Source organism: Ammospiza caudacuta, chromosome Z (genome assembly GCF_027887145.1).
Source record: "Ammospiza caudacuta isolate bAmmCau1 chromosome Z, bAmmCau1.pri, whole genome shotgun sequence".
Classification (NCBI taxonomy): Eukaryota; Metazoa; Chordata; class Aves; order Passeriformes; family Passerellidae; genus Ammospiza; species Ammospiza caudacuta.
In genome coordinates this window covers 1,323,407-1,348,447 of record NC_080632.1, presented here as the reverse complement: position 1 = coordinate 1,348,447, position 25,041 = coordinate 1,323,407, and the positions used below count along the sequence as shown (strand labels likewise).

The 25,041-nt window shown below is 44.2% G+C and overlaps 1 protein-coding gene across 4 annotated transcripts in view; it reads left to right on the top strand.

The window, feature by feature from the left end:
- Positions 1-2,877: 2,877 nt before the first annotated feature.
- The window catches only part of LOC131571524 (single-stranded DNA-binding protein 2), a 126,166-nt gene continuing 104,002 nt past the window's right edge, over positions 2,878-25,041 (top strand). For all 4 annotated transcript variants that reach the window (XM_058824273.1, XM_058824272.1, XM_058824271.1 and 1 more), the window contains exon 1: positions 2,878-2,988. In XM_058824273.1, the coding sequence (XP_058680256.1) occupies positions 2,930-2,988 (59 nt within the window). In that variant the 5' untranslated portion in view covers positions 2,878-2,929. The remainder of the gene's footprint in view (positions 2,989-25,041) is intronic.

The window sequence follows — 25,041 nt, the reverse complement described above, 5'->3', positions numbered from 1 at the left end:
CAGGGGCAAGGGGCACCCGGCAAAGAAATGTGCCCCAAGGGGGAATTCCAGGCGCACGGAACCCGGGTGGGTTTCCGTGGTTATTTCCCTGCCCGCCAAGCTGGGTTTTGTGGTTCTGTCCCCACTCTGGTGTTGGGGATTTGTGGAGCTGATGGGTCACAGGTTCCTCCTCCTCCTGCGGGCTCAGGGTCCCAGCTCCGCTTCCCAAAACCTGCTCCCAAAACGCGGGTTAGCGCCGTTCCTGCGCTTCCCGCCGATGGATCTCCGGGCGAAATTACAAAGCCATCACCTGAATGTTAATGGTAGCTTGGGAGGCAGACCTGTGAAGAGAATTTTGAGCATTTGAAACGTTTGGCCTTCGCGGTTTTCACTCGTCCTGCTCGTGTCGCAGGGCCCCTCCTGAAGTTCACAACCTGATCTGCACAATTTGATCTTTGTTTTGCCATCAGGCCAAAATAAACCACAGGGACGCAAATAAACCACGGGGAAAACGGGAACAAAGCATTCTCAGCTGTGGAAGTCCCATCCTGGGATGCGTCTCCAAAGGGCACGACAGCCATCTCGCCATCACATTTTTAGGAAACACCTCAACATTGTCCTTTTCCAGAGGGAAAAATTCTCCTCTCACAGGGCTGACACAACACTGACACAAAATATCCCCCACCCTTAAACCACAAACAAATCAAGCAAAGCCATGGAGGCAAACAAAGCCTCGGAGGATTGTGTGGCCCGGGAAGGGTTTCGCCATCCATCGTTACCGGTTTGGTGTGAAAGCCCCGCGGATCCCACGGCAGAGGGGAGCCTTGGAGAGGAGTTACTCATCCCTCCCGATGGGCCATCCCGCCCTTCCCACGGGCCAGCAAACACCAGGATCACAGCTCTGCTCTGGATGGTCTGAACCCAAGATCCAGCCACCCCTGTGGCCTGACCAAGGACGCCCATGCTCATTCCTTGCCTTTCCTCAGCAGCATTCTTTCAAATCAGCCCGAGTCCTCCTTTGTTCCCTGCCCCGATTCCCTCTCTCTTTGGCTCTCTCTGTGCCCTGTCCTGCCACCCCGAGTGCCACCTCAGCTCCGGGCACGACACTCATGACAATTCCTCTGCCCCAACGCGGGCAAAACGCCTCCCTTAGGTTCACCCTGCAGCAACTTCTCAGGTTCTCTCTCTGCTCTTTCTCCCCCAAATTCACTGTGCATTGTGCTTTTACTTTGCTTTTTCTTCTTCGCATCCTTCGTTTCCTCTGCCGGCTTCTCCTTCCCTTCCACTCGCTCCTTCCTCCCTCTTTTTCTCCTTTCCCACTTTCTCCTCACACCATAACCCGCTTCCTCTGGTTTCCTGGGTGTAACTCGGGAGCAGGAGCCTCCTCGGTCCCAACCAAGAGTGAATGATGTCAGCCTAATTTACTTCTTTTCCCTACACCCACTCCAACCCACGCTCTCATGCCGTTCCATAAAAACATTTTTTAAAAACCGTGTAAAGGGGTGAAAGCCCAAGGCAACCAACTTTGGCACAAAATGGCTTTTGTTGCCGTGCGGTTCAATCCGATGAATTGTTGGGGTGGGTTCCTAGAGCACACACATCCCACGTCGGGCACCTCGGGTTCTCCATCCCCTCGCACTCCTTTCCTGTTGTCTCTGCTGCTCCCTCGCTAATTTGTTCCAGCCGCTCATTAATACTCTCCTAATCCCCCCCTCCCCAGCTTCACCTCGCCAACCATTCCCTCTTCCCTCCGCTCCAGCAGCTCAGGATCCAGAGGATGTTTTTTTCCCCCCTTTGCAGCTCCAACAATGATAAACAGATGCTGGTGGTCTAGGCTCTGGCACAACTTCCTTGGTCGGGTTTTTTTTTTGGGTTTTTTTGTTGTGTTGTGTTTTTTTTTTTTTTGGTTTTTTTTTTTTTTTTGTGGCCCTGGTTGTTCCTGACACGGCAGGGAGAAAGATGTTGGGTGCATTTGACACACAAACACCCACATAATTAAAAAAAAAAAAAAAAAAAAAGATTGGCATTGCTCACTTAAAACATCGAAATACTAAAAGCCCCCTTCCCACAGGTCACACACAGGAGTGGGTTTACAAGGTTAGCCCCAGTTTAAACACAAGCAGGCCACCAATATCTGCAAAATTTGGGACTGTGGTTGAGGAGGAAGAGCGGAAAAATTCCAGAGCTTCGGGTACTTAAGAAAAAGAGAAATCAAGTAACAAATGGCCCCAGTGGCTGCTCTCCTGCTCTCTCTCTCTCTGCCGTCTCTGCGGAGTACGCAATTATTGCCATGTAACTTAAAAAAAAAAAAAAAATCAAAGCATTTCCTTGAATTTTCTTCAGACCGTGGGCGGTTTTTATTTTTTTTTTTCTCTTCTTAATTTTAATTTTTTTTATTATTTTTAAGCTACTCTAAGACACGCTGCTTCGCTTCAGAAAATGCTTCCTCCCCACCTCCAGCCCAATCCCGGCTCTCGCAGGGGGGGTCCCTTCCCCTGGGGGTGAGGGGTGCGGAGAGACCCTCGGGGGTGCTTTTGGGGGTGCTTTTGGGGCGGGGGGCTCGCTGCGGGTGCCGGGGGGGGGGGGTCGGGCTGGGGACACGGAGCGGCCGCTGGGGCGCTGCCCGTTCCGCGCCCGCCGCTAATCCGCTCCGCAGTTTGCATCTCTCCGGCGCGCTCCCCGCTCGGCGGCGCGGCGGCGGGGGGCGCGGCGGGCGCCGGGAACAGCCGCTTGTTTAAAATCCTTCTCGAACCGTTTCTAATTCCCCCTCGCGCGGGGGGGGGGGCGGGGCCGCGCCCGGCCGGATGCGCGCCCCGTCCATCACCGCGCGGGGGGCGGGCCCGGCCAATGGCGGGCGCGTGTGGCGCCCGTCACCGTGGCGACGGGGCCGGTCCCGGGGAGGCGGTGATGGGTTGACAGGTGCGTGACAGTCGGGAGCTTCTCCGCAGGCATGTACGGCAAAGGCAAGAGCAACAGCAGCGTCCCGTCCGACAGCCAGGCCCGCGAGAAGTGAGTGCTCGCTCCCCGCACCCCGGCCCGGCCCGCCCCACACGCCCGCCGGCCCCGCGCGCGCGGCCCCCTCACAAAGTTTGTGAGGGCGAAGGGGGCAGCGGGGGGGGGGGGGGGGGGGGGGGGAACGGCCGCGCTCCGCGGGTCCCCGCGCCGGGACGCGGTGTCCGAGCTCGGACGGGGTCGCGGCGGTGTGTCCCCCCTCAGAGCCAGCCGTGCCCGCCCCGCAGCCCGGCCCCGCAAGGTGCCGGGACCCCTCCGGTAACAAAGAGCCCGGGCAGGGGGCCGGGGCCGCGTCCCAAGTGGGCGCCTCGCAACTTTTGCCGCGGCCCCCCATTGTTCGCTCTCGGGGGGCTCCGCGCCCGCCCCGCCGCACAAAGGGGAGCGGGCACCGCGCCCCCCGGCTCCCGCTGCCTGCCCGAACTCATGCTGGGGTTTTATGGTTTTTTTGGGGTTTTTTTTTTTTTTTTTATTCCTAATTGCGCATAACGCGCCCGGGCGAGCCGCGCTCCGGCGCTCTCCTGCCCGCTGCCCGACGGGGAGGGCTGGCGGTGCCCCCGGCACGGGCAGCGCCGGGAGAAGCGGGAGGAAAACGCAGTTTTTGGGGGAATGGTCTCCTCAAGTTGTCCTGTGGCCGCCGCGACTTGGCGTGACCGAGGCCGGTTTGGCACGGTGCGGGTGGAGGGGGAGGAAAAGCCCGTGCGAGGAGGAGGAGGAGGAAGAAGAGGAGGAGGGGGACGAAGTGTACCGGAGGTGGGGAGGTCGGGGTGAGGCTGCTCAGGAGGTCCGGAGGCGGAGAGCGCCTGCCCGAGACCGGGTTCGCACCTCTCCCTCCGTTCCGAGCATCGCATCGCTCCCGAGCGGGTTCAGCACCCGGGATCTGCGCTCCGGGCACGGCCGAGGAGTTTCCCTCCAGGCAGCTTGTCTTGAACCTTCACCTAAAAGTTTCTTTTGTTTGTTTGTTTGTTTGTTGGGTGTTTTTTGTTTTTATTTTATTTTTTTCCCCTCCCCGTATGTGTGAGTTTAGGAATTTTGGTTTTGATGGTTTTATTTTTTTCTTTGCTCTTTTTTTTTTTTTTTTTTTTTTTTTTTTGTTATTTTTTTGGTTCATGTTGGGTTAGTTCTTTCTGTGCGTTTTTTATTTTTGGTTTTGTTTGGTTGTGTTATTTTGGTTTTTTTTGTTTGGTTTTTTTTTTTTTTTTTTTTTTTTTTTTTTTTTTTTTCAAGACTGCCTAATTCCAGAGGCTGGCATGCACGCTTCCTGCAACAGCAGCAGGCCAGGCATCTCTGTTTCGACAGGAGAAGGGGAATTTAAGGCGTTTGACAATTTCTCACCTAACTTTGCCACGGGAAAGCGGAGGGAGACAGAGGCAGCCCTGCCGGGAAGCGTTAATTGCTGAGATGGAGCGGGAGGCACAAGTTGGGCTCTGAAATCTGATCAACTAGTGGCACTTCTTAGTTCCAGCGCAGGGATAATTTTAAAAATAATTGCTTGGCCGGCTCGTGGAAGCGCTGTTTATTTTGTCTTAGCAAAATTAGGGAATTAAACCATTTCCTCGTGCTACACGGCTGCTGGTGTTTGTCAATACACTCGGTAAATCATTCAAGGGCGCAGTGGGAACTCACAGTGGGACTGAAAACAGATCCATAGGGCTGCTGTGCATCGGGTCAGATGAAGATCATGTTGTTTTAATTCTGCTTTGCCAGAGCTACCCAGCGCAAGCCACACGCACAAGCGCTCCGGTCGTGGGGCTGAAACTTTAAACAGTTTTCAGTCGTACTCTTTTCCTTGTAGCTCATTTTTCTTCAGGGTTCTTGGTGCTGTAAAGCACATAATATTTTTTTGTTTGCTCTGAAAATGCTTAATAATTTTCTGGGCAAGCCTGCCAAACTGACTTATTGTCAAGTAAGGCAACTGCCCTCCTAAGTAAAGTTGTGAGGACCTGCTAGATGGTGCTGTTCGATTTAAATACACGTTTGTCTCCCACTTCGAGCTAACAGCTGGAAATGTGGGCTCCTCACGTGTAGATTATTTTGTGCAAAACACTGAAATGGTTTGTTTTTAGATCGTGGACCTGACAGGTCAGAAACTTCATGGTTGCATCTCCTTGCAAATTAACTCAGCTGGGAGTTAGAAACATTGTCTTTCTCCTTCCTCCAGTGGGGGAAAAAAAAAAAAAAATATATATATATATATATATATATAAAAGCTTTGAGACTTGTTTTATGATGTGGAATACCATTATGTGAAGTCTACATTCCAGATTTTTTTGGTATTTCATCTGTTAAAATTACTTCTTTCTGATGAGATCACATCCTTGCCATTTTCATATGCTTTCTTTCTGACTTCCAAAAAACTGTGATTGCAATTTTTCCCCTCTTTCATTGCTTTACAGCCATGAAATACTTGTCCCAAGGTAATGCATGAGTTTTTGTTCTGCTCAAAAAGAAGAGGCTGTCCAATTAAATATCTCTACAAAAATACAGCTCTGACTTTTGCATGAGATTGTGTTAATTTGGAAACCACAGAGGAAAATACATATGTGTGACTGATACAATAAGTACTTACTTAATCAAGAAAAGTGGAATTATAATTATGTTTAATACCAAAGTTTTTAGAACAGAAAATTCAGCTGAACACTGGCATGTCTCCTCAAGATTTTAAGTGCCTAAAATATGTAGCCAGTAACCAATCTCCAAAATACACTTGTAATAATTGAGGAAATAAAATTTTTAAAAATCACACTCTCACAGTTTTCAATGGGCTGATTATGTGGACCATGTGTGTTCCCCACGAGGATGTGTGCCAGTGAGAGGACCAGGGTGTGAAAAGCTTATTTGCCAAGTGTGGAAAAGAGGTGTGTTGTTCAGCTGGTGTTTGCTGTGATGTGTTTCACAGACCAGCCCCGTGCCAAGTGTGCCTTGTAGCACGGTGTCTTGCTGCGTGCTGCACTCGGTGTTTGTGTCCTTTGAGGTTATGTAATTACTATAAAAACGAACAAAGTTTTGCCAGCCATTTGTAATGGCCCTTGGCAAATGTTCAGTTCCAAGATGGCATTTGTTTTATGGTCCCTCTCTTTGTCCCTTCTGCTTGACCTCTGGGGTAAACCACCTGCATTATTCAGCTTCACAGCACATGGGAAGTGTGGGTGGGTAAATTTGGGGGCAGCAACACCCAATTTTGTGCCAGAGAGGTGCAGCACAGCACAGCTGGGTGAAACACTGAAGGTGAGGGCACACGATACCCGTGAGGCGAGAGGAAGGTGAAGAGACAAAACCCACGAGAGTCTTTGTGCCCCTTCCTCTCTGCCTTAATTTCGGGCTGTGTCCATCCCGGTTGCTCAAGGACGGAAAAATTGTGTAAAACAATAGCTCTTCACCACGCCGCTGTGCCGGCACCACCTCAGGCGCCGTCAGAGGAAAAAAGACAAAAAAGTATCCGCACATCCTCTATTGTTACCTCTTCACAGCAACTGTGAACAGTGCTTTTCCTTTTTTCCTCCCCTTATTCCTTAAAATAGGACTGTTTCAGATTAGGAGCTCGGACCTGACAACACTTCACTGAATGGTGAAACTCTCTAAACTTTTAATCTTTGAGGAAAAAAAGGGATCAGGCCACACAAGTTCCATTTGCAAATGTGTCTCTCTGTTTATAGATATGTAGAAATGCAGTTCTAACAAACATATAAGGGAAAGTAAATTCTGGTGGAAATATATGTTTTGAGTTCAGTTTTCTTCATGTTCCAGTGATCTTCCAAACTAGTCCTTTTCCCAAGAAGCCCCAAACCTTCTTGAGGCTTGGCAGACACCCAGATTTTGGTTAAAAACTAAATGCATGACTAGAGACTGTGACTTAATTTCTTATGAAGTGATGCCTTATCAAAATACTGCTTCTCTTCAGGTCTGTTTTGAGAGGTTGGCTGTTGGTATGTACAGTTCCTTTGTATGAGAGGAGTTCTTTGGGTGTCTTCTTTCATGTGTTTTATTGTTTTTTTCCCCCCTCAGATTTGAAAAGACTGCATTGCCCAAGTTTACATAGTTAAGTCACCTTTTCAACTGCAATGTTTGTAAGCTACGCAAAAATAAGATTCAGATAAAAATTAAGTGGCTTCAGTGTTGAATTTGCTACTCGTCCCTGGGAAGTGGCCAGCTAGTTTCTTAAGATTTTGGTGGTAAAAGATGCATTAATTTTTTGCCCCCCACTTCTGAAGACAAATCTGGTAGTTTAATCCTGCCTGTTTTGTAAAGTTTAGGTTTGACATGTATCCATCAGGTCTAACTTGTAAAAGTTGCAGTTGTACTGCTCAGGGAGTCTGGGAACATCAGGCATTTTACAAGAATCTACATTTTAATAAAGTGTGCAGAAGAGAGGGCTCTGGAAATAGTAGTTGTTTATCAGTATTTATTATTGGCCATGTGCTCCAGGTGCTCATTTACCCTGCACAGGTGTCTTGGGAGCACATGAAAATGTTTCAGGTAATGTATGTGCTGCCGTTCAGATTAAACAGAAGAAATTAATTCTGCTTAAATTACAGGCAAATGATACTGTCACAAGTGTTAAAGCAACCAAGATTTAACTTTGCCAAACTTCCACCGTTGGGGTGGAAAAGTTACAGTGCAATATTTAAGCCTTGTGCCGATTCATGTAACTTTTTTTTTTGTGTGTAAAAGTTCAGTTCAGATGTGGCCCATTTTGAAAACTGGGCAAAGACAATAGGTGTTTTCCAATGTTTTAAAAGTTTTCTCAACTTTTATGGTGGAAGACCAATCATACCCGCTCTCCTTCAAAACACTTGAAATCTGGTTGAAAAAGAAAAGGATGAGGGATTTGATTCCAGAGATGTGTCTTTCTCCCATTTGCATGACAAAGCATCTGAATTTAGCCAGGATACAAGCCTTTTCAAAAAGATCCATTTGCATATGCTTAGGGCTTACTGACTGTAATCGCTGAATATTTCATCTTCGCTGGGAGGCAGCAGATCCTGGGATCAGAGGGGAGGAAAATTGGGGCTGGGTGGGAAGGAAAGTGGAGATGTGAGCAGCTGGAGCCTGCAGCTGTGAGGTGCCAGGACACAGGGATGACGGGGAGCATAGAGGAAACGGGATGGAAATGGTCAGTCTGGAGAGGGGAGACAGGGAATTGCTCCCTAAGAGAACTGGCCCTGGGGCTGGGGTCTGCGAGGAGGCTGCGGCATCTGGACCAGGGACACAGACCTGGCGAGAGAGGGAGCAGAGCCAGGACAGCCGGGAGGCAGGTCAGGAAGTGGGAGGCTTTTGTTGAGCTGGGAGGAACATTCTGTCCCTCCAGGTGCTGGGAAATGACCATTCCTTTGCTGCCGGGAAGGACTTGTGAGAGCAGGGGTGTGATATTTGTTGTCTCCAAGGTAAAACCGACCCACACCTATGAGGTGGCAGCAGACCCAGGGGTGTGAGGCAGTCCTGGAGCTGTGTCTCAGGCATGTCAGAGCCTCGGGAGGGAAGGGTAGGATTTGCCATCAGAAGCAGCTGGAACAGTGTGTCTCTGCAGTGCCTGGGCGCTGTACTTGCATTCCCAAAAATGTTCTCTTAACTTGGAAAATGCAGATGTACACGGAGCATATTTCTCACTTTGCCCTCATCTGCATGTTCACTGATTCCCCCCCCCCCCCCCCCCCGGAAAAAAAAAAAAAAAACTCTGGGGTTTTTGTTGTGCAGGGAAGAGCATTGTTTTGGTAATGAGCAGCTATTTGATAATTTGCTATTTTGCTGTCTTGCGGTTTGTGCCTTATGGCTGCCTTGCTGTTTCATAATACGGCTCTTCCTACAGGAAGATTGTGTTGTTTCTTTGGTGCCCAGCTCCACAGTGTCTGAGCTTCACCTCTAAAAATAGGCATCAAGCCACTCCTGACCGACAGCCAGTTTGGAAGTGGCACTAAGATGCAGAAAAGCAAAAGACAAAAATGTTTATTGGTTATTGGGTCCCCAATTTGAGCTATGTAGCCCTGAATTTTATTTTCGTTTTCTTTCTTGGAGTATCACATAAACCAGAAATGCATATAGACAGCTTCCACTGTCTCTCTTGCCACAGGATAAGATGCCAAAGGAACTTGTATAAATGTAGTATTTTTGTGAAACTGCTGTCTGGCTTGTGGATACACGTCAATCTGGGAAATGCACTTGAAAAGATCCAGGCTGGAGAGTTGCACACTCACCTGCAGCAGGGCTCCTCCAGGCTGCTGTGCTTGGGGAGAGACTCACAAATTCATGGTTCTGTGGTTTGGGGTGGCTGAGCGGAGCCATTTCATGGAAGGGTCACTGCCCTGCACAGCCTCGTGGGGTGCTCTGCAGGTAATAAGAAACGGCTCAAAACACCGTATTTTTAAGAATGTTCTGCTAAGGCTCCTTTGGGCAAAACCAGATGACTTTTTTTCTCCACCAGGGTTCAGGAGCTGCGTCTCCAGAGCCTTCCAGCTGGGTTGCTTGGGGTTAGGACCACTCGTTTCCTGCTTTCCTTGGTGCACAAACATTCCAGGAAGTGATGCTGGTCCAGGCTGAGTCACCGCTGAGAGGTTTTTTCTGTGCTGTGGAGCCACTGACCCCCAACACCAGGTTGTTCAGGCAGTGGGCAGGTGTTGTTTCAGCTCCTGGGAGAGAATCATCCTCAGATATCAACAAATGGGTTAATCCAGAAATCTTGATGACCTCCATCCATGCTTCTCTAGTCTTTGAGGTATTTCTCACTTAGAGTTCCAGGAAGGGAGAAGGTGAGAACATAAAATGTCCCTTTCTAAGAAACTGAAATATGGCAGTAGTCAGGACCATAGAGTCCTAGCTTTTCACTTTCCATCAGATATAAAAATAAACTGAACATTTTTGTGGTGGGTTATTTTTTTCCCTTTCACACCTTCTGTGGTTCTTGCCTCTGGACTGCTTGTTTTTTCTCCATATTGTTAGTAGTGTCTCCGGAGCAGAATGAAATAATTACCTTTCATTTGACATAATATAGATAAAACAATGCTGCTAATACTCCCTGAAACACTTGCATGTTTATTGTTGGGGGAGTTGTTTGTTTATATGGGGGGTTTGTTTTATTTTGTGTTTGAAATAATCCATTTTTGTAGTCACACGCCCTCCAGGTTCTTTTTGCAACATAGATGCCTTGCCAATTATTCTCAGTTTCATATTTGTGTATTTGATTTCTTAGTCCTGAGCATGGAACTCCACATTTGCCTGTATTGAATTTTCTGTTATTAACTTTCCTTATTCTCTTCCTGTCCCCAGAAGGGCTTGTAATTTTTCCTGATTTGTCATGTGCACTTCTGTATTTCTACATAGCACTCATTAATGAAAGTCTTTTAGTGGAGTTGGCTTAGGGTAGGAAGAGCTTTGCTGAAACGTTCTCTCTTCTGTAGAAACATGCTGTTAGTGACTCTTCCATAATTTATTTTATGTGATTGTACCCTGATTTTTAATTTCATGAAGATGTTTGGTGGTGCAGGCGTCGTGACAGGCTAAGAGTCAAAAGTCAGTATTTTAACTTTTGCACCTGTTCCTCCTCGCCCACTGCCCACTCTCCCAGGTGAACCAAGCTGAGCTGACATTTCTTTTTTTTGACAGATAATGTCGGCCTCTTGCCTTTCTGTTTTGAAGGTGTTTCTGTCCCTAAAGCCCTTCCTTTCCTCTCCCCTTGGCCCTCCTTTCCCTGTGCCCAGAATGACCTGAGCCTCTTGTGGAGAAGCCTTTGGCTCCTCCAAGCCCCAGCTGCACACAGCTTTGACAAACACATCTCCTCTCAAGGAAAGCCAGCCTAGTTTGTGATAAAAGAACAACAGTTTAAATTGAAATAATTTGTTTTGCCCATTTTTTTTCTCTAGGCTTTCCAAGTTCTCTCAATCATTATTCAGGCAAGAGTAACAGCGTTTTTGAGGGTTTATTTTTAAGCTGGAGCCACCTGTGGAAGAACACTGTGACACCGCACTGTTTTTGCCCCACCTTCTTTCCTGTGCAAATATCAATTGAAAATTACAATTTGAGGAAATCCAGATTTCAGAAATCACATTTCTGGTGGCAAGTATAGTTTTTCAGCTGTGGTTGTGGATAGTGAGGGTTGTTTAGCTCCTCTATGCATTGAACTAATGGGCTGCTTTATCCCACCCTTGCTCGGCTTTAAATCTGCCTTTAGGCTTATGGCTTGGTGTTTTTTGGAGTTCGTTTGGGTCTGGTTGAAGTACAACCCTTGATGTTAATCCCAAACTCTTAAAGGAGTTTATCAGGCATACATTGCCAATGAATTCCTAATTTCCTACTTAGGCTTCACTGTTTCTTTTCTTCCTTTGTCCTATTCCTAAATAAAATACTGTCTGTGAAAGAAATTTAAGAAATTCCTGATTACACGATGTCCTGTACCTTACGTTACTTCCATTTTTATTTCCAGTGCCTTGGAATCTTGGGAGAGATTTCACCTTCAAACCAAACTACAACCCTGTAATATTCATAGGAAGAATCCAGTGTTTTGAAAATACAGAAACAATAAGTAATCAGTACTAAGGAGTTACCAGTATATGTAAATTCCAGTGCATGCAATTTTATTTTTATATTGCTATTGATAATGTCTTGTTACTAGCAGGTGCATATAATGAGTTTGGAACGTTAGTAAGAATTTTCCATTGCTTGACTTAAGCATTTTTACAGATAGTTGAAGAAAGTAAAATACTGTCTATGTTTTCTATGATAAACAGCCTAATGCTTATAAGAAAGTGTTGGGTTTTACTCTCGAAAACCTGTTTTAGAGGTTAGGAAAAAATTCCAGCAACATCAGTGGCAAACTGTAGTAGCCTGTGTTCTTTTCCTTGGGAGGGATTGTGCTTTCTGAGTAAGATATTGGGGTGTTATTAATTCCTTAATAACTGTGTTGTTGTTGACAGCAGTGGGACAGAGTGGCTCATGTGGCTGACAGGGTGTGTGACTGCCATAACTATGGGGAGATTTGTGAGGATTGAGGTGAGGCTGCCACCTGATGCTCCTCAGAAGTTGTGGGGCTTTATCAGATCCCTGGAGCAGCAGCAGCAGGATTTGAGAACCCCAAGCCTCTCCTGATTTCTCCATGCCAGATATGTTATTTGTGTTCTTCTCCGAGCTGATTCTCAAAGAGTGAGGGCCAGCCTTGGATGGCTCCTGTTTGGGTCAGTCTTTGGGTGGAGGTGCTGGTGGGGAGGTGCAGGTGCTTTTTGAGTGTTTGGAGTGGGGGTGAGTTACTGATATTTCATCAGGCCTATCAGGAATAATGGAACTCCCTTGCCAAATCTGAATTTGCCCTGGAAGTGAAGATTATGGCTCTTACTGTGTGTCTCTTGAACTGTTTGGCTCCTTTAATTGTTTATTGTTTAATATTCCTTGAAATGTGAATTTGGAGAGGATACATGTACATGAAGGTGATGTTTAAAAAACTAAAAGGCATCTATTGCAGCCTGAGGAATTTGGTTTTCCTGTGAGTATGCACATTGTAAAATAATTTCCAATGTGTATGCACATTGTAAAATAATGCAAATATAAGTTGATTTTTTGGGTTGGAGTACAGGACAGTTGGTTAACAAAAATACAAAGCTGGATAAGATAAAGGAGATCTGAGATCTGCTCAGGAGATGAAGAGCAGTGTTGGAAGTTTGGAAATGGGCCTCTGGTGATGGTCTCGGGCCTGGCGAGCAGATCTGAAAGGTAAAACACCTTGGTGTTCCCGACTTCTGAGGCAGCTCCTCAAATCCAGTGTCACTTCTAATTTTGCTAAATGTACATCTAATTCTTTATGAAGGAAAGATGTTTACTTTTACAAGACCATTATGTGTAGACATGGGCATCCACAAACTTACTTATATATACACTTCAAAATATTTTTGGAATTAATATGAGCTATTACAGTGTAGCAAAACCCAAATGAACAAACAACTGCTGACTCCAAATAAAACTATCTTATGCTTCAAAGATGCAAGACCTAAATGATTTGTCTAATTGTAGTTGGGGAACATAGAAAAAGTGAATAAAAAACCTATTTTGAATAATTTCACAGATTATCCTAAAAAGATTATTAGAAACAAAAGCATACTGGAGTATTGGATGCAGATGTATTCCTATTAAATCCGGTAATTAACAAAAAAAAAAAGTTGTTTATAAAATGTTACCCATATTTCCCAAACAGAACTATACATATATAGTAAATAAATCCAAACTAGGGGAAAAAACAGAGAAAGATAGAAGTTGCCCAGTGTCCAATTCTGGGTGTGATTACTCATTTAGGGAAAAAACCCCAAATAATAGAGAGATGTTTTTCTGGACATAAAACCAGAAGTATTTTTCCTGTAAAACAATGCAAGTGGATTGAGCAGTTTTTCGCTCATATGACCATCTAGTAAAGCTCTTACAAAATACTTCAAAAAGTCAAGAAAGGACTCTGTGGTTTCAATACTTGGACTGTGAGCCAAAGAAATGAATTTGAAAATGCAGGGTCATGCCTGCAGCAGCTTGTGGGAGTACCTGTCCCACATTTCAGAGAGCAGGCCGTGCATAAGGGGCTCGCTGGTAGAGCAGCACTGGGGAGGATCAGCTGCAGCCACAGGGAAACACAGAGCTTGTATAAGTATTTTGGTATTAGTTTCTGTTTAATTTCTCTTTGCACACTGTACACATTCAATGGGCAAGGCATAATTAGAGGGGCTCTCTGGTGTGGTGTGTTTTTACAGAGCTTTGCCTTCTGCAAATGGTTGTGGGCTGAAGTGAACACAGGCACTTAATGCTCAGCACAAACATTGGAAATCCTCAGTAATTCAGGGCACAAGTGAAACACTAATTGAGGGAAGTGTAGGGAAACCTAACCCATGGCAGTGTCAGATGTGCCTCGGGCTTCCTGACACCTTATTCTGAGGCATTCCGAGGGTGTTGTGAAAGGAACCAAGAAACGAGATTAAAGGGACCAGCAGTGCAGCTTGGCAAAGTAGTTGCTGTGTATTCTGCAGCCTGAAAATGGAAATGTTTTCATGTTCTTCCTGCCTTTGTGATTCAGTTGTGGATTTCAGCTAAACTTCAGTCCAGCTCTGTGAGGCAGTTTATAACAAGCTCATAACTTTCTTGTGTTTCTCATTTCCCAGTCCAGGGCCATATTTAAAGAGTCAACATAGCTGAAAGAGAGATGACCATTGCATTTTCCCAGCGCCAGTTTTTGTCATTGTGTTGCCTGTGTTTGTATGTGTTAATAGTTGTATGTATGAATTTATACAATAATATTTATGGATCAAGGATTGATATCTTTGTCTGTAGAACAGGCACATGGGCATCACTTGTGTGTGTTGAATGACAGAAGCAGATTGGTGGGGAAAAAAAGACAAAATAAACAGTTTTGATTCAGATATGGAATAAAATTAAAAGGGGCATTTTCAGAGTTAATAGAGTAACTGCACTCTGGGTCCACTTTTGAGCTTGTTCAATGGCAGCCTTGCCTGATAGGGAAACAAAATTTACTGTGTCCTACCTGTTGGTTGTATAATGACTGTAGTTACCTCACCAAGGCTGTTTTTATGTTCAGCACCTGTATTTACTTGTCTTTAGGATCAATATTCAACACCTGTATTTACTTCTCTTCAGAACCAACAAAAGGACTAGCCAACAACCCAGCTTCTTAAAGCAAAGTATTTTTGTATAGCAGTGTGAATGAAAGCCTCTGGAAACAGCAAGAGCAGTCCATATGTGTAACTTTTTTTCTGCCTGGGAATTCACTACTCCCCCAATGCTAATCTGGTACAGTGAGCTTTTAATTCTCTGAACAAGCTTCCATCCATTTCTCTCTGGACAGCACCCCCAGCAACAAAAGAGAAAAGAGTTTTTTCTTACCTTTTGACAGGCCAAGTGACCTGAAGAAGCTTTTGTGCTTCAAAAGTTTATTCTGTCTTGTTTGCCCACTTTGTAGTTTGTGGGGGTTTTTTCCCTTCAGCTCTATTGATTCTGCCTAGGTGTACGACAGAACCTCACACTCTGATTCCAGGGCTTGGGGGAACTCTGAAAGCAGCATGAAAACCAGGATGAAGGACTCTTTTCTGGATTTGTGGAGGGATCTCAGATGGGTGGAAAACTGGTGCTCTGAAGCCAGTTATGCTGGCAGATATTTTAGCTGAACGTGAGCATTTGAAGAGCACAGGACAGGTGTTCCAGTGTTTCAAACAATACAGAAGCCACCTCAAGGATCAAAGTGTGTTTGAACCCTCTTTGCCCCGCAGCCTTATGGCTGCAATGGTACCAGATAAACATTCTAAGCTAATACACAATGTGCCTGGGTACTCAGGTGTGCTGCTGGGACAAACCTTCCTATCTCTTCCCTCAACCTACCATTCAGCACAAGAAGCTTCCCAGAACCTCTCTGTGTCTTCATCCAACATGTAAAATGGAAAAATTACTGTAACAAACTTTTAGAACAAGTTCTTTCAGGGATGTGACACAATCCATGAGTTGTGCTGTGACAATCCTCTGTGAAGATGTTGAGGTGTCCTTACATCAGAGTCAAGGTTTTTTTCCCTTAATGTTCAAAGATTCACGTTTGGTAAACAATAATTTTCCCTCCTGCTCCTACTATTCTGTATTTGTATTCTAGAATCCAAGAATATTTCTTTCTGAGGTGGCTGGGATCAGAGTATTTCCTAGTGACAGAGTTATATTTCTTTACTTACATCACTCAGTTTGTAAAATTAAGTAAATGTCATCAATCTCTTGGCCATTCAAGTGATGTTCACGTACAGTATTCTTTTTCTTTCCTGAGTTTTTATTTCTACAAGAAATGGAGATGCTGGTGTGCAGAAGCATCCTTGCCTGCCGTGGGATACTGCGGGGAAGGAGGCACTGGAGATGACTCTGAAAGGTCCAAAGGTCCACTCCCTTTTGAGTGTCTCTGGCATGTGACCCAGTGTGATGTACAAATGTCCATTATGTGATTATGAAACGGTGAGATGAGCGCTTGTGATGTGCTTTAGCCAGATAATTTCTCTTTATGTGGGATGCTCCATCCAGAATGAAGGAATGGAATGCTGTTGTAAATTACTTTCTGTTTTAGTAGTCCTAAGACACCATGTTTGCTGTGTTTCCTCTGGCTGAGACAAGCCCATCCTGCTCAGTTCCTTTTCCTTCTGAGTGTGGAAGGCTGTTAAATGTAGGCGGTTTAGGCTTGCTTTTTGATGCCCTGCCTGCCCAAAAATGAAAAAACTGGGTGATGTGCATGTGTCTGCTTGCAAACCAAAGCCAAGCTGGCTCTGCTGGTTCTGGGGTTTCTCATTGGACTGTGTCAAGGTAAGTTTGAGAAATATGTAAGAAATAAAGAATGCAGCCTATGTCTGGAAATACTGTTGGCTAAGAGGTGAATTTAAAATGCCCATAGCCTTGCAGTTCCTGCTGTAGTGCTGGGAGCTTTCTGTGAGGGGCATCCCAGTAACCTCAGGAGAAAGGTCCAGGAGCAGCCGTTCACTCAGGGTGGTCATTTACTGTCTGGGGGTCTCTGGAGCCCTTCAGGGGTCCCTCAGGGCAGGGAGTGTGTGAGGCAGAGCTGTTGGTCCTTCCAGGAGCTGAGTTGGAGCTGGGCATTGCTGCTCTCCCTGCAGGACTCCTACACTGGCTTTGCATCCCTGTTCCCCCTCCTCTCCTTTCCATGCACTGTGTGCTGCATGTTGAAAGGGGTGAGTCACCTCTTTTATTATGTTTTGAATACTTTCCTCCCAAATGTAGTTTATTTTCTGCAGGGAAAGGAAAGAATTTATGCTGTCCTGGTTCCTTATTTTTATCAGAGCTCTTGCTAACAACTTCCAGCTGAGGGAGTTCTTGATATTTTTAGCCTGAGATATTTAGCTATTTGAGCCTCTCTACATGTTTTCCTCCTGATATATATTAACTGGAGGGGGAGGATGGTTCTTGTCAGTTAATATATTCATGAGCATGCCTGCCAAATTGCCCACACTGACTCCCAGGAAACTGAACACTTCAGAGTTGGGGGGAAGTTTGAGTCTTGGTCTGAAGTATTTACATCAGCTTCGTTACTCCATTCTCTGACTGATGCTGCCATAGCTGTGTTCTCACTGAAGCTTCCTTTTTATTTTAAGAGGTGGTGTTTGTATAAAAAAATAGACGTAATTGATTTCTGCCTAAAAACACAAAGAAGTAAATGAACTAAAAAGTCAAGAATCATAAAATGGGATATGGCATTAAAAAAAAAAGATAATTTCTTGGGAAATATCTTCCTTGTCTTTTTTTTTTCTGTCTTTTTTTTTTTTTTTCCAAGCAGCAGAATCCTCAGTCTCATTACTAATGTTACTGTTTTGTTGGTTTGTTCTGTGGTCTGATGGAATTCTTCAGTATTCCAGATATTGTACTTGATGGCACATCTTACAAACAGCATTTTCAAGTTTCGGAATAACCTTACCCTTACCTGAAACTCACATGAACACTGTTTGAAAGAAAATGTTAAAAGTCACTCACATTGACCTTTTGCCTTTAAGATCCACTTCAGCCTGTTTAACCATAATTTCACAGGTCTTACTGTCATCAGCTCTTTTCCCTTTTTCCAACCAAGTTTCAGACTCCAGATGAAAATCTGTAGATTTGCCACAGTGTAGTGTTTCTATCAGCTGCTCCAGCGTTGTCCCTGTGGGGCCTGGGAGGTGGGAGTGAGAAGGGCAGGTGGTGGGAATCACGCTCAGTTTAATGAGAATTAAGTGGCATTTGCTGTTGTATATAAATGGACCACGGTGCCTTTTCTCTGCGTCCCTTCCAAGGTGTCTGTACTGGACAGCACACGCCTTCTGCCTTCTCTGCTGAGGCTTTGTCCGAGTGCTCTGTGGCAGGAGCTGGAGCTGCTCAAAGGCTGCTGTGGCCACCAGGATGTGTCCCATTACCTGGCACCAGCTGGGCACACATCTGCGCTGGCAAGCCTCAGCAGCTCCTCACCGCCCAAGGATTCCCTTAGGGACCCCGAGCCTCCCAGGAGCCACTGCCAGAGCTGAATGTAGCCTTCAAGTTGGCGCCCAAAATCAGTTACTTTTGGGGGTGTGTACCCAAAGGCTTTAAAAAATTTTAATACATATTTTTAAAAAATGGATACTTTTTGTTTAGTCCTTCCTGCCCTGCTCCTCCCTGAGAGTGGGCAGTCACAAGTCCCTCCTCTGACACAAGTTTCTGCTAGAGAATGGAGCTGCTCACTGTAGGGGCACCGGTTTTGTTTTTAAAGACAGGTTCATATTACATGCTGTCACCTCAGCCTTTTGGCACAGAGGGTCTCTGTGCACCTCTGAGTGCATAAATGCTTTATACAAAGTGGTTTTAGGCGAGCTGCTGTTGTTTGGAGCTGTCAGTCTCTTGCTCCATGATGAGTGATGCTGCTGAGAAGCTGTGGGGCAGCGCTGCCACCTCCAGAATGCTGTCTGGTCTGTGTGAGGGCTTCTCCGTGGGACTGAAGGATTAGCCAAATGCTAATCTTAAGCTTCTTAACACTTACTGAGAAGTCAAAATTTCATTACTTTTAATTGTTTTGTGCCAGGCTAATAGATGTTGGCATCTTGGTTGGAAATTTCTTTCTCTTTGCAAATCCACTCCTAATAAAGTTTTAAATGTAAAAAAAATTTTCTATTTTAATATATATAAAACATAAACAATATTTATAAATATATATTATATATATAAATATTATTTATATTTTGCTGACTGAATTTCCTGTGCAACTTGTTTTAAACTGCCATGCAAGTTGCAGGGATGCTCAATAAACTGAGCAGCTGACTCATTATTTTTGCCGTTTGTACCACTTTTTTCCAGTGGTCCTTCATGAACATGAAAAGTTTTGTAAAATCCTTGCAGGAGAGGGATTTGTTACAGAAAAGCTGCAGTGCGCAACTTCAGCTCGGTGTATAAAAGTTCGGTAGTCTTGTTTTAAGCTTATATTTTAAATCTCTTTTTCTGATAATGACCATGCCGGGTCTTGCTTTGCTGATGAGACCTGACAAGATCATCATCCATGTGATTTCATTTGTTTTCATGGCAGCCCTGGGGAGGGAAATAACTGGAGCAGGAATGAAGCTGTGCCCTCCTCCAGAGCAACTTGGCCGCAGAAAACATCAGAGATTTCAACAGATAAATATGTATTTATGTAGAACACGCACAAAAGGCCGGCGTCAGCAAAACCCTTTAGCCCAGGTGGGATGAATGGGAGGCAATCACCCTCCCAGGGGCCAGGTGGAGCAAGACGCGCTGGAATTTGGGGAACTCCGAGTGCTTTGTCAAACCAGTCGTTATCGAGTGTCTCCTGCTAATCTTCCATCTCCAGGTGACTGGTTTTGAAATTTGGTCCCGCTGTGGTAAAGTTTGCAGCGGCCCATTGTTCACCGCGAGGGAAGTGTGAAAAGCGCCCCCGGGGGCTGATGTTGCCCCTCTCACCTGCGAAGGTCACGGGCTGCATGAGAAACAGAAAGGCACCAGCCTGAGGAGCTGCTCGGAAAAGCTGATTTTGGAATTAACGCACAAATACTTGGAATGGAAGCACGGGGAACGTATCCCTTGTGTAGGGTAGTGTGTACGGAGTGCTGCAGCTCGAGACTGAGCTCACAAGCACTGATTTGGGAGTTCGAGGATGGAATATTTTTTGTTGTTGTGGTTTAGGTTTAGTTTGGGTGTTTTTTTTGGGTTTTGTGAGGATTTTTTGGTGTTTTTTTTTTTTGTTCTTTTTTTTCTTGTGTTGGTTTGGGTTCTTTTGGTTGGTTGCTTTTTGTTTAGGTTGGGTTTTTTTGTTTGTTTTCTTTTGGGGAGGGATTGGTTTGAGGGGTTTTTGATTTGTTTTGAGTGTTTTTGTGGATTTTTTGGGTGTATGTGTTAGTTTGTTTTGAGGAGGGTGATACCACCTCAGGATCTCTCCATGCCATCGTCAAATCCACATTAGTTTTATACTCTAACCAGGCGTTTGGTGCTTCCATATATGAATAGTGCAGGTATTTTAAGTCTGTAACAGAGATTAGTAACTTTCTGACTCAAAACATCACATACTTTATCAACATTTGTTGTGGGAACAGCTGACACATTTAAATGACAACGGTATATTTCTTCTGCTGTTTTAAACAAAATAGGCTTTTGAGTGAAGAAAGCAGGAAAGCACATTCAGGTATGAGGGAAATGATGAAAAATTGCAGCCTCTCAATATCTTTACTCCTGCATTTCTGTGAGAAACAACTGCTCGCTTTTTAAAATTTCTGAAGGTTTATTAAACTTTAACAAAAAATACAAGAAAAGCACTAAATAAGGAAAAATTACAGCACTGGGAGCCCCAGGCCATCCGGTGATAACGATGCTGGGGGGGGGGACATATTACAGTAATATAACTATACATCTTAAAAACTTCTCCTAACGTACATAAAATGTTCACCCCCTAATTGTGAGAGCCAACTCATTACTAATCTACAACAATTCCTTGTAATTATTTCAGTGATGTTGGCTAAGGACGAATATAATAAAAAATCACGGTTACTTCTTATATTTTCCTTCTAATAAACCCGCCCAAAACTGTAATATTTGGATGGGTTAATGAGATCATCACTGTAGAAGTGTGATCAAGCTCATGAACAAGCAGCAAATGTTGCTTTCATTAATTCCATGTGAGGTTTTCACAAACAGGCAGGCAGTGGCTCACGTTTATTAAAGTGCATGGGTAAGATTACTAAAACAGTGGAAGGTACTGAGAAAAGTTTCCTCTGTTTCAGTGGGTGGCTTTCCAGGGAAGTGAGGACGTAGAAGTGACTCAAAATTTTGACTTAGATTTTTAGTGTGGCATTGAGAGTTTAGGACGTGAAGGGCAATGCTGAGTTTCCTGAGGAATGTTTGTGGCCAGTGCTGGTGAGCAGCTTGTCCCAAATGTCCCCACAGGTCTGGAAGGGAGATGCAGCAGGGTCTGTCTGGCTTCTCTTTTGGGATGGCAGAGCCCTGGGATACTGCCCAGGTAGGGCCTGGAATCCCCCTCTCTGGAGATGTCCCAAAGCCACCTGGACATGTTCTGTGTCAGTAACAGAGCTCTCACAGGGCTTCGGTTTGTGCTGATGGTTGATGCCCATAACAAGCTACCTTTGGAAAATATATTTTGTTAAAAATTATCTCTCCATGACTGTTGCGCCTTCAGGGAGGGCTGGAGAAATTGCAGGAATTCCCAATAGAAATAATTTCTAAAGGTAGGCTGCATGGGGACTCAGGTTTATGTTACTTTCACTATAGCAAGACTCATGTACCTCCAGATACTCTCTTTTCTCCTCATGCTGTTCCCTTTTTTCCTGCAGCCCCACATTTCTGGGGATGAAGAGAGTCTGACAGACACCATAGAGATTAACAATTCCAAGTGCATATCCATCTCTTGCAGTCTCGTGGTTGGTAGAGTTCAGTGTTTACCCACCTCTTGTCCCTTTTCAAGGGCATTTCATTTTGGGGTTTTTCCCAATTCCTTTGGGGCACAAGAGGCAGAGTGCCTGGGTTTAGGTTTCAGTCACAGTAAGGCTTGTGCTCTCCTGGAGAGAGGGAGCAGTGAGGAGCCACAGAGTGCCCACCTCCTGAAAAGCAAGGACATTATTTAGGTCAGAAGCAGTGGGAAGGGAACACATTGTGAAATAATGAGCAGTTTTTAGCTGTGCTGATCTTGCCAGGGTTGTCTTGAGGCTCCCATTGGACTTTGCAGATCTTTATCTCAGGTTTGCTTGTTCAGTTGTTATTCCCATACATATATTTTTTCCCCCAGCTTAGATTGTTGCTTTGTAGTGTGAGGACACCTTCAAAGCTGTGCATCTAAAGGGACTCTGAAGGATTGGATAGCTGCATGAGAGTCCTGCAAGTGTGGTTTTCATCACCTTGGGGGGTGCTTAAGACATTTTCAGTGACTGCAAATCCTGTGTGGGCTTGTCTTGTTGACCAAGCAGTGGAAAGACTGCATCATATGTACAGGCACGATGGGAACCCCGGGAAATTCTCTGCTGTGTTGGCACTTCGATTTCCTTGCTAGAAAGAGACCAGAGGCTGCTCTTAGGGGATGCTGACGTTCTTGCAGCCCAGTGTTGTCACTACAGCTGTGTTCTTTCCTGCTGCTCTCACCCCCAGCTCTGCTCCTTGAATTCTCACCTGGTGCCTCTGTCCATCCAGCTCTGAGCTGTCTTGCCAAGGATCTTAAATGCCACATAATGCGTGTCATCCTGTGGTTTTCCTTCTGTATCTTTCCTAATGTTTTCTTTACCCGAATGTTCTGTGTTAGCTCTGCTTACTTTTTCCTTATACATCTTAAAAACGATGATTAGTCTTGTCTTCATTTGTGAACTCAAAGCTTCTTTTCTCTTTTTTTCAAACTACACAGTTCTTCCCTTGTCGTCATCCTGTGGGCTTCATATGGGCATGAAGTTGTTTGGTTTGTTTTCCTGTTTGTGCGTCCATGTTAAGTGAGATGATACATAGAAGGCATAATTTAGACCTGAGGAGGACGTTTTATTGTTAAGGATGGGCATTTTTCACATGTACAAAGAGCAGCCTTGACCATGATTTATATTTCTGATTGACTTTAAATACATGAGCAGTTTTGAACTGCATGAGTTAATCTTACACTATGAGCCTTTGTGTTATTTGTATTTTATGTTTCCCTGGTGCAGTATTTCTTTCCTGAAGGCATCCAGACCACTGGGAGCAAGGAGTTAAACAGTCTCTGCTGTTTTATTCTTGATTAGGAATTTTTTTGCATCTGGTCTTACTTGCAGTTGGTTCTCCTGAACATGCTCTCAGAGATGAGCAACACAGGCAAAACATGTAGCACCACCGATATTTTTGGGGTTGATGTTCCGCCAGTTTGCTCAGATCTTGTGCTGCTCAGAAAAGACGTGTCCCATAAGGAAAATTCCATAAGGAAAATTCTGAGTTTAATCAGAAAAATGCCACAAGTTTTAGCAGTGTTACAAAGCTGTGGTTGATTACTCACTGAGCTGGAGAAAAATCCCAGAGAGGAGAGGTGCAAACAGCAGACTTGAAAACTTAGAGGGAAGTGTTGTTCCCTGTGTCTTGCCATTAAGGAACTTTCCTTGTGTTTTGCTGTGGTGTAAGGATTTGCTTTAAATTTAATGCAGTTCTCACGCAAGAAGAATTAACATTTATAGAAAAAAATCAAAGCAGTGCAGTGCCAGAAGGAGCCACAAGATGCGTTGTACATGCTAAAACTATTAACTGATTTTAATACTAAAAATATAAAGAACGTCATCTGGTCTGAAAGAGAAGACTGACCCTCAGTTAATGTTCCACATTGTTTCCAAAGCTGTTGAAAACTTGAGTGGCAAACCACACAGTTTTCCTGAAATTTTCAGTCTCCTGGGCAAGCAAGGCACCCTAGGCAGCTGTGCCTGGAGTGATCTTGCTAAAAAGAGTATTTGTAGGACACTCCAGCCTACCCAAGGTGAAAAATTAGACTTCTTCAAAAGATGCATGACAAAGGTATGAAAAAACTTGTTCTGTTGCACCTAAACATGACTTCAGTTTTGTTAGCAGTGCTATTATAACCACTTCACATAAATTTATGGGAAATTCCCTACATAGTACTGAATTCTGAGATAAATGATGAGCTGTCCTGTTTGGCTACATTTTTATATCCCAAAATGTGTATTACTGTTAAGTTCTTTATAAGTGGGGTTTACTTCTTAATGCAGCAGTTAAAATTCTGCAGACGCCTTTGTTGTGGGAGTAAAGGCCAGTCCAGTCATGCTTTATAGTAAGAGTACATTTATAAATTGTTTATAGAGGGCTAATAAATAATTAATGTCTGTTATTAGGTTACAGGCATGAAGAGTGTGTATTATGTATGGCAATAAGCACAAAGTAGAAGGTGTTAAAGACAGTGTTTTGTCTAACTGCTGCCCTAAAATCCATAACAAATGACCCTTTGTTAATATATATATTAAACATTTGATTTACTCAATGCAGATTTATAAATACTTTATAGTTAGTACTAAATATAATTCCAGGACTTCACTCCAGCCTTCTAGTAAAACTCTGCTGAGGAGAGAATGGCTTTTCAAGGTGAAATTGAAATCCAGAGCTGTGAATGCCTGGTGCTGTGCTGAAAAGCTGTCTTGTCATATACTAATGAAATAATATTTAAAGAAACTAATGTCTGTTTTCTAAATAGACACAGGACCAAGTCAAGCATCATTAATTTGGAAGATAAAGCAGAGTATTTCAACTAAGTACAAGATTTAGATTCAATCTCAGTTTGAGTCACCTTGAGAGTAAAAAATGGTATTCCTAATGAAAAATAATTTCTGAGTTTAAACAGAAAGTTACATTTTCTTTATTTTTGGTTTTAATGCAGCCATCTACTGATGCAAATAAAAATGTTGCATTTAATGCAGACTTCGGTATGTATGTACAATTTCTTGTGAGATCTGTTTCTGGTTTTACCTTTTGAGGAGAGAAACTTTTGTAGATACATTATGCATAGTACTGAATTAATATGACAGATATATTGTGAAGCTTTTTTTTTAGTCATAGATCTTTGTGGTATGCCTTTCCTTGTCCTTTTATGTTTGATGGTAGCTGGTTGGTTTTGTTCATTTCAGGTATAGTCTGTTTTTGTCTGTTTCAATCTGTCTCCGCTAGATATGAGACAGGACTGAAGGATATTCACCACTTAGCTGAGAGCTGAAATTTTTGCGGTTTTTTTCACTCTGTCCAATATCAAGTGAACAGTTAATGCAGAAACAGGAGAGTTCTGTAGTAAATTGTAAGTGTTGGTTTCCTTTTCATGTTAATGCTATTCACTGCAAGTTTGATACCTTTTTCTTCACTCAGAATTTTTGCAGTTGTTTAGAATCTTTCATCAATACTTCTTTTTGAAAAAGAGCATATTAGAGTTTGATTCACAGTTTTTCTTCATAAAAGCTTTATATAGCATAAACATAGTTTCACTGAGATTTGAACATTGTGCATTGTAAAACTGAAGCGGTCTGAAAAAATCTATGCTCTACCTTTCTGTGTATAAAAGATGAAACAGGGAGGCATAAATGGATT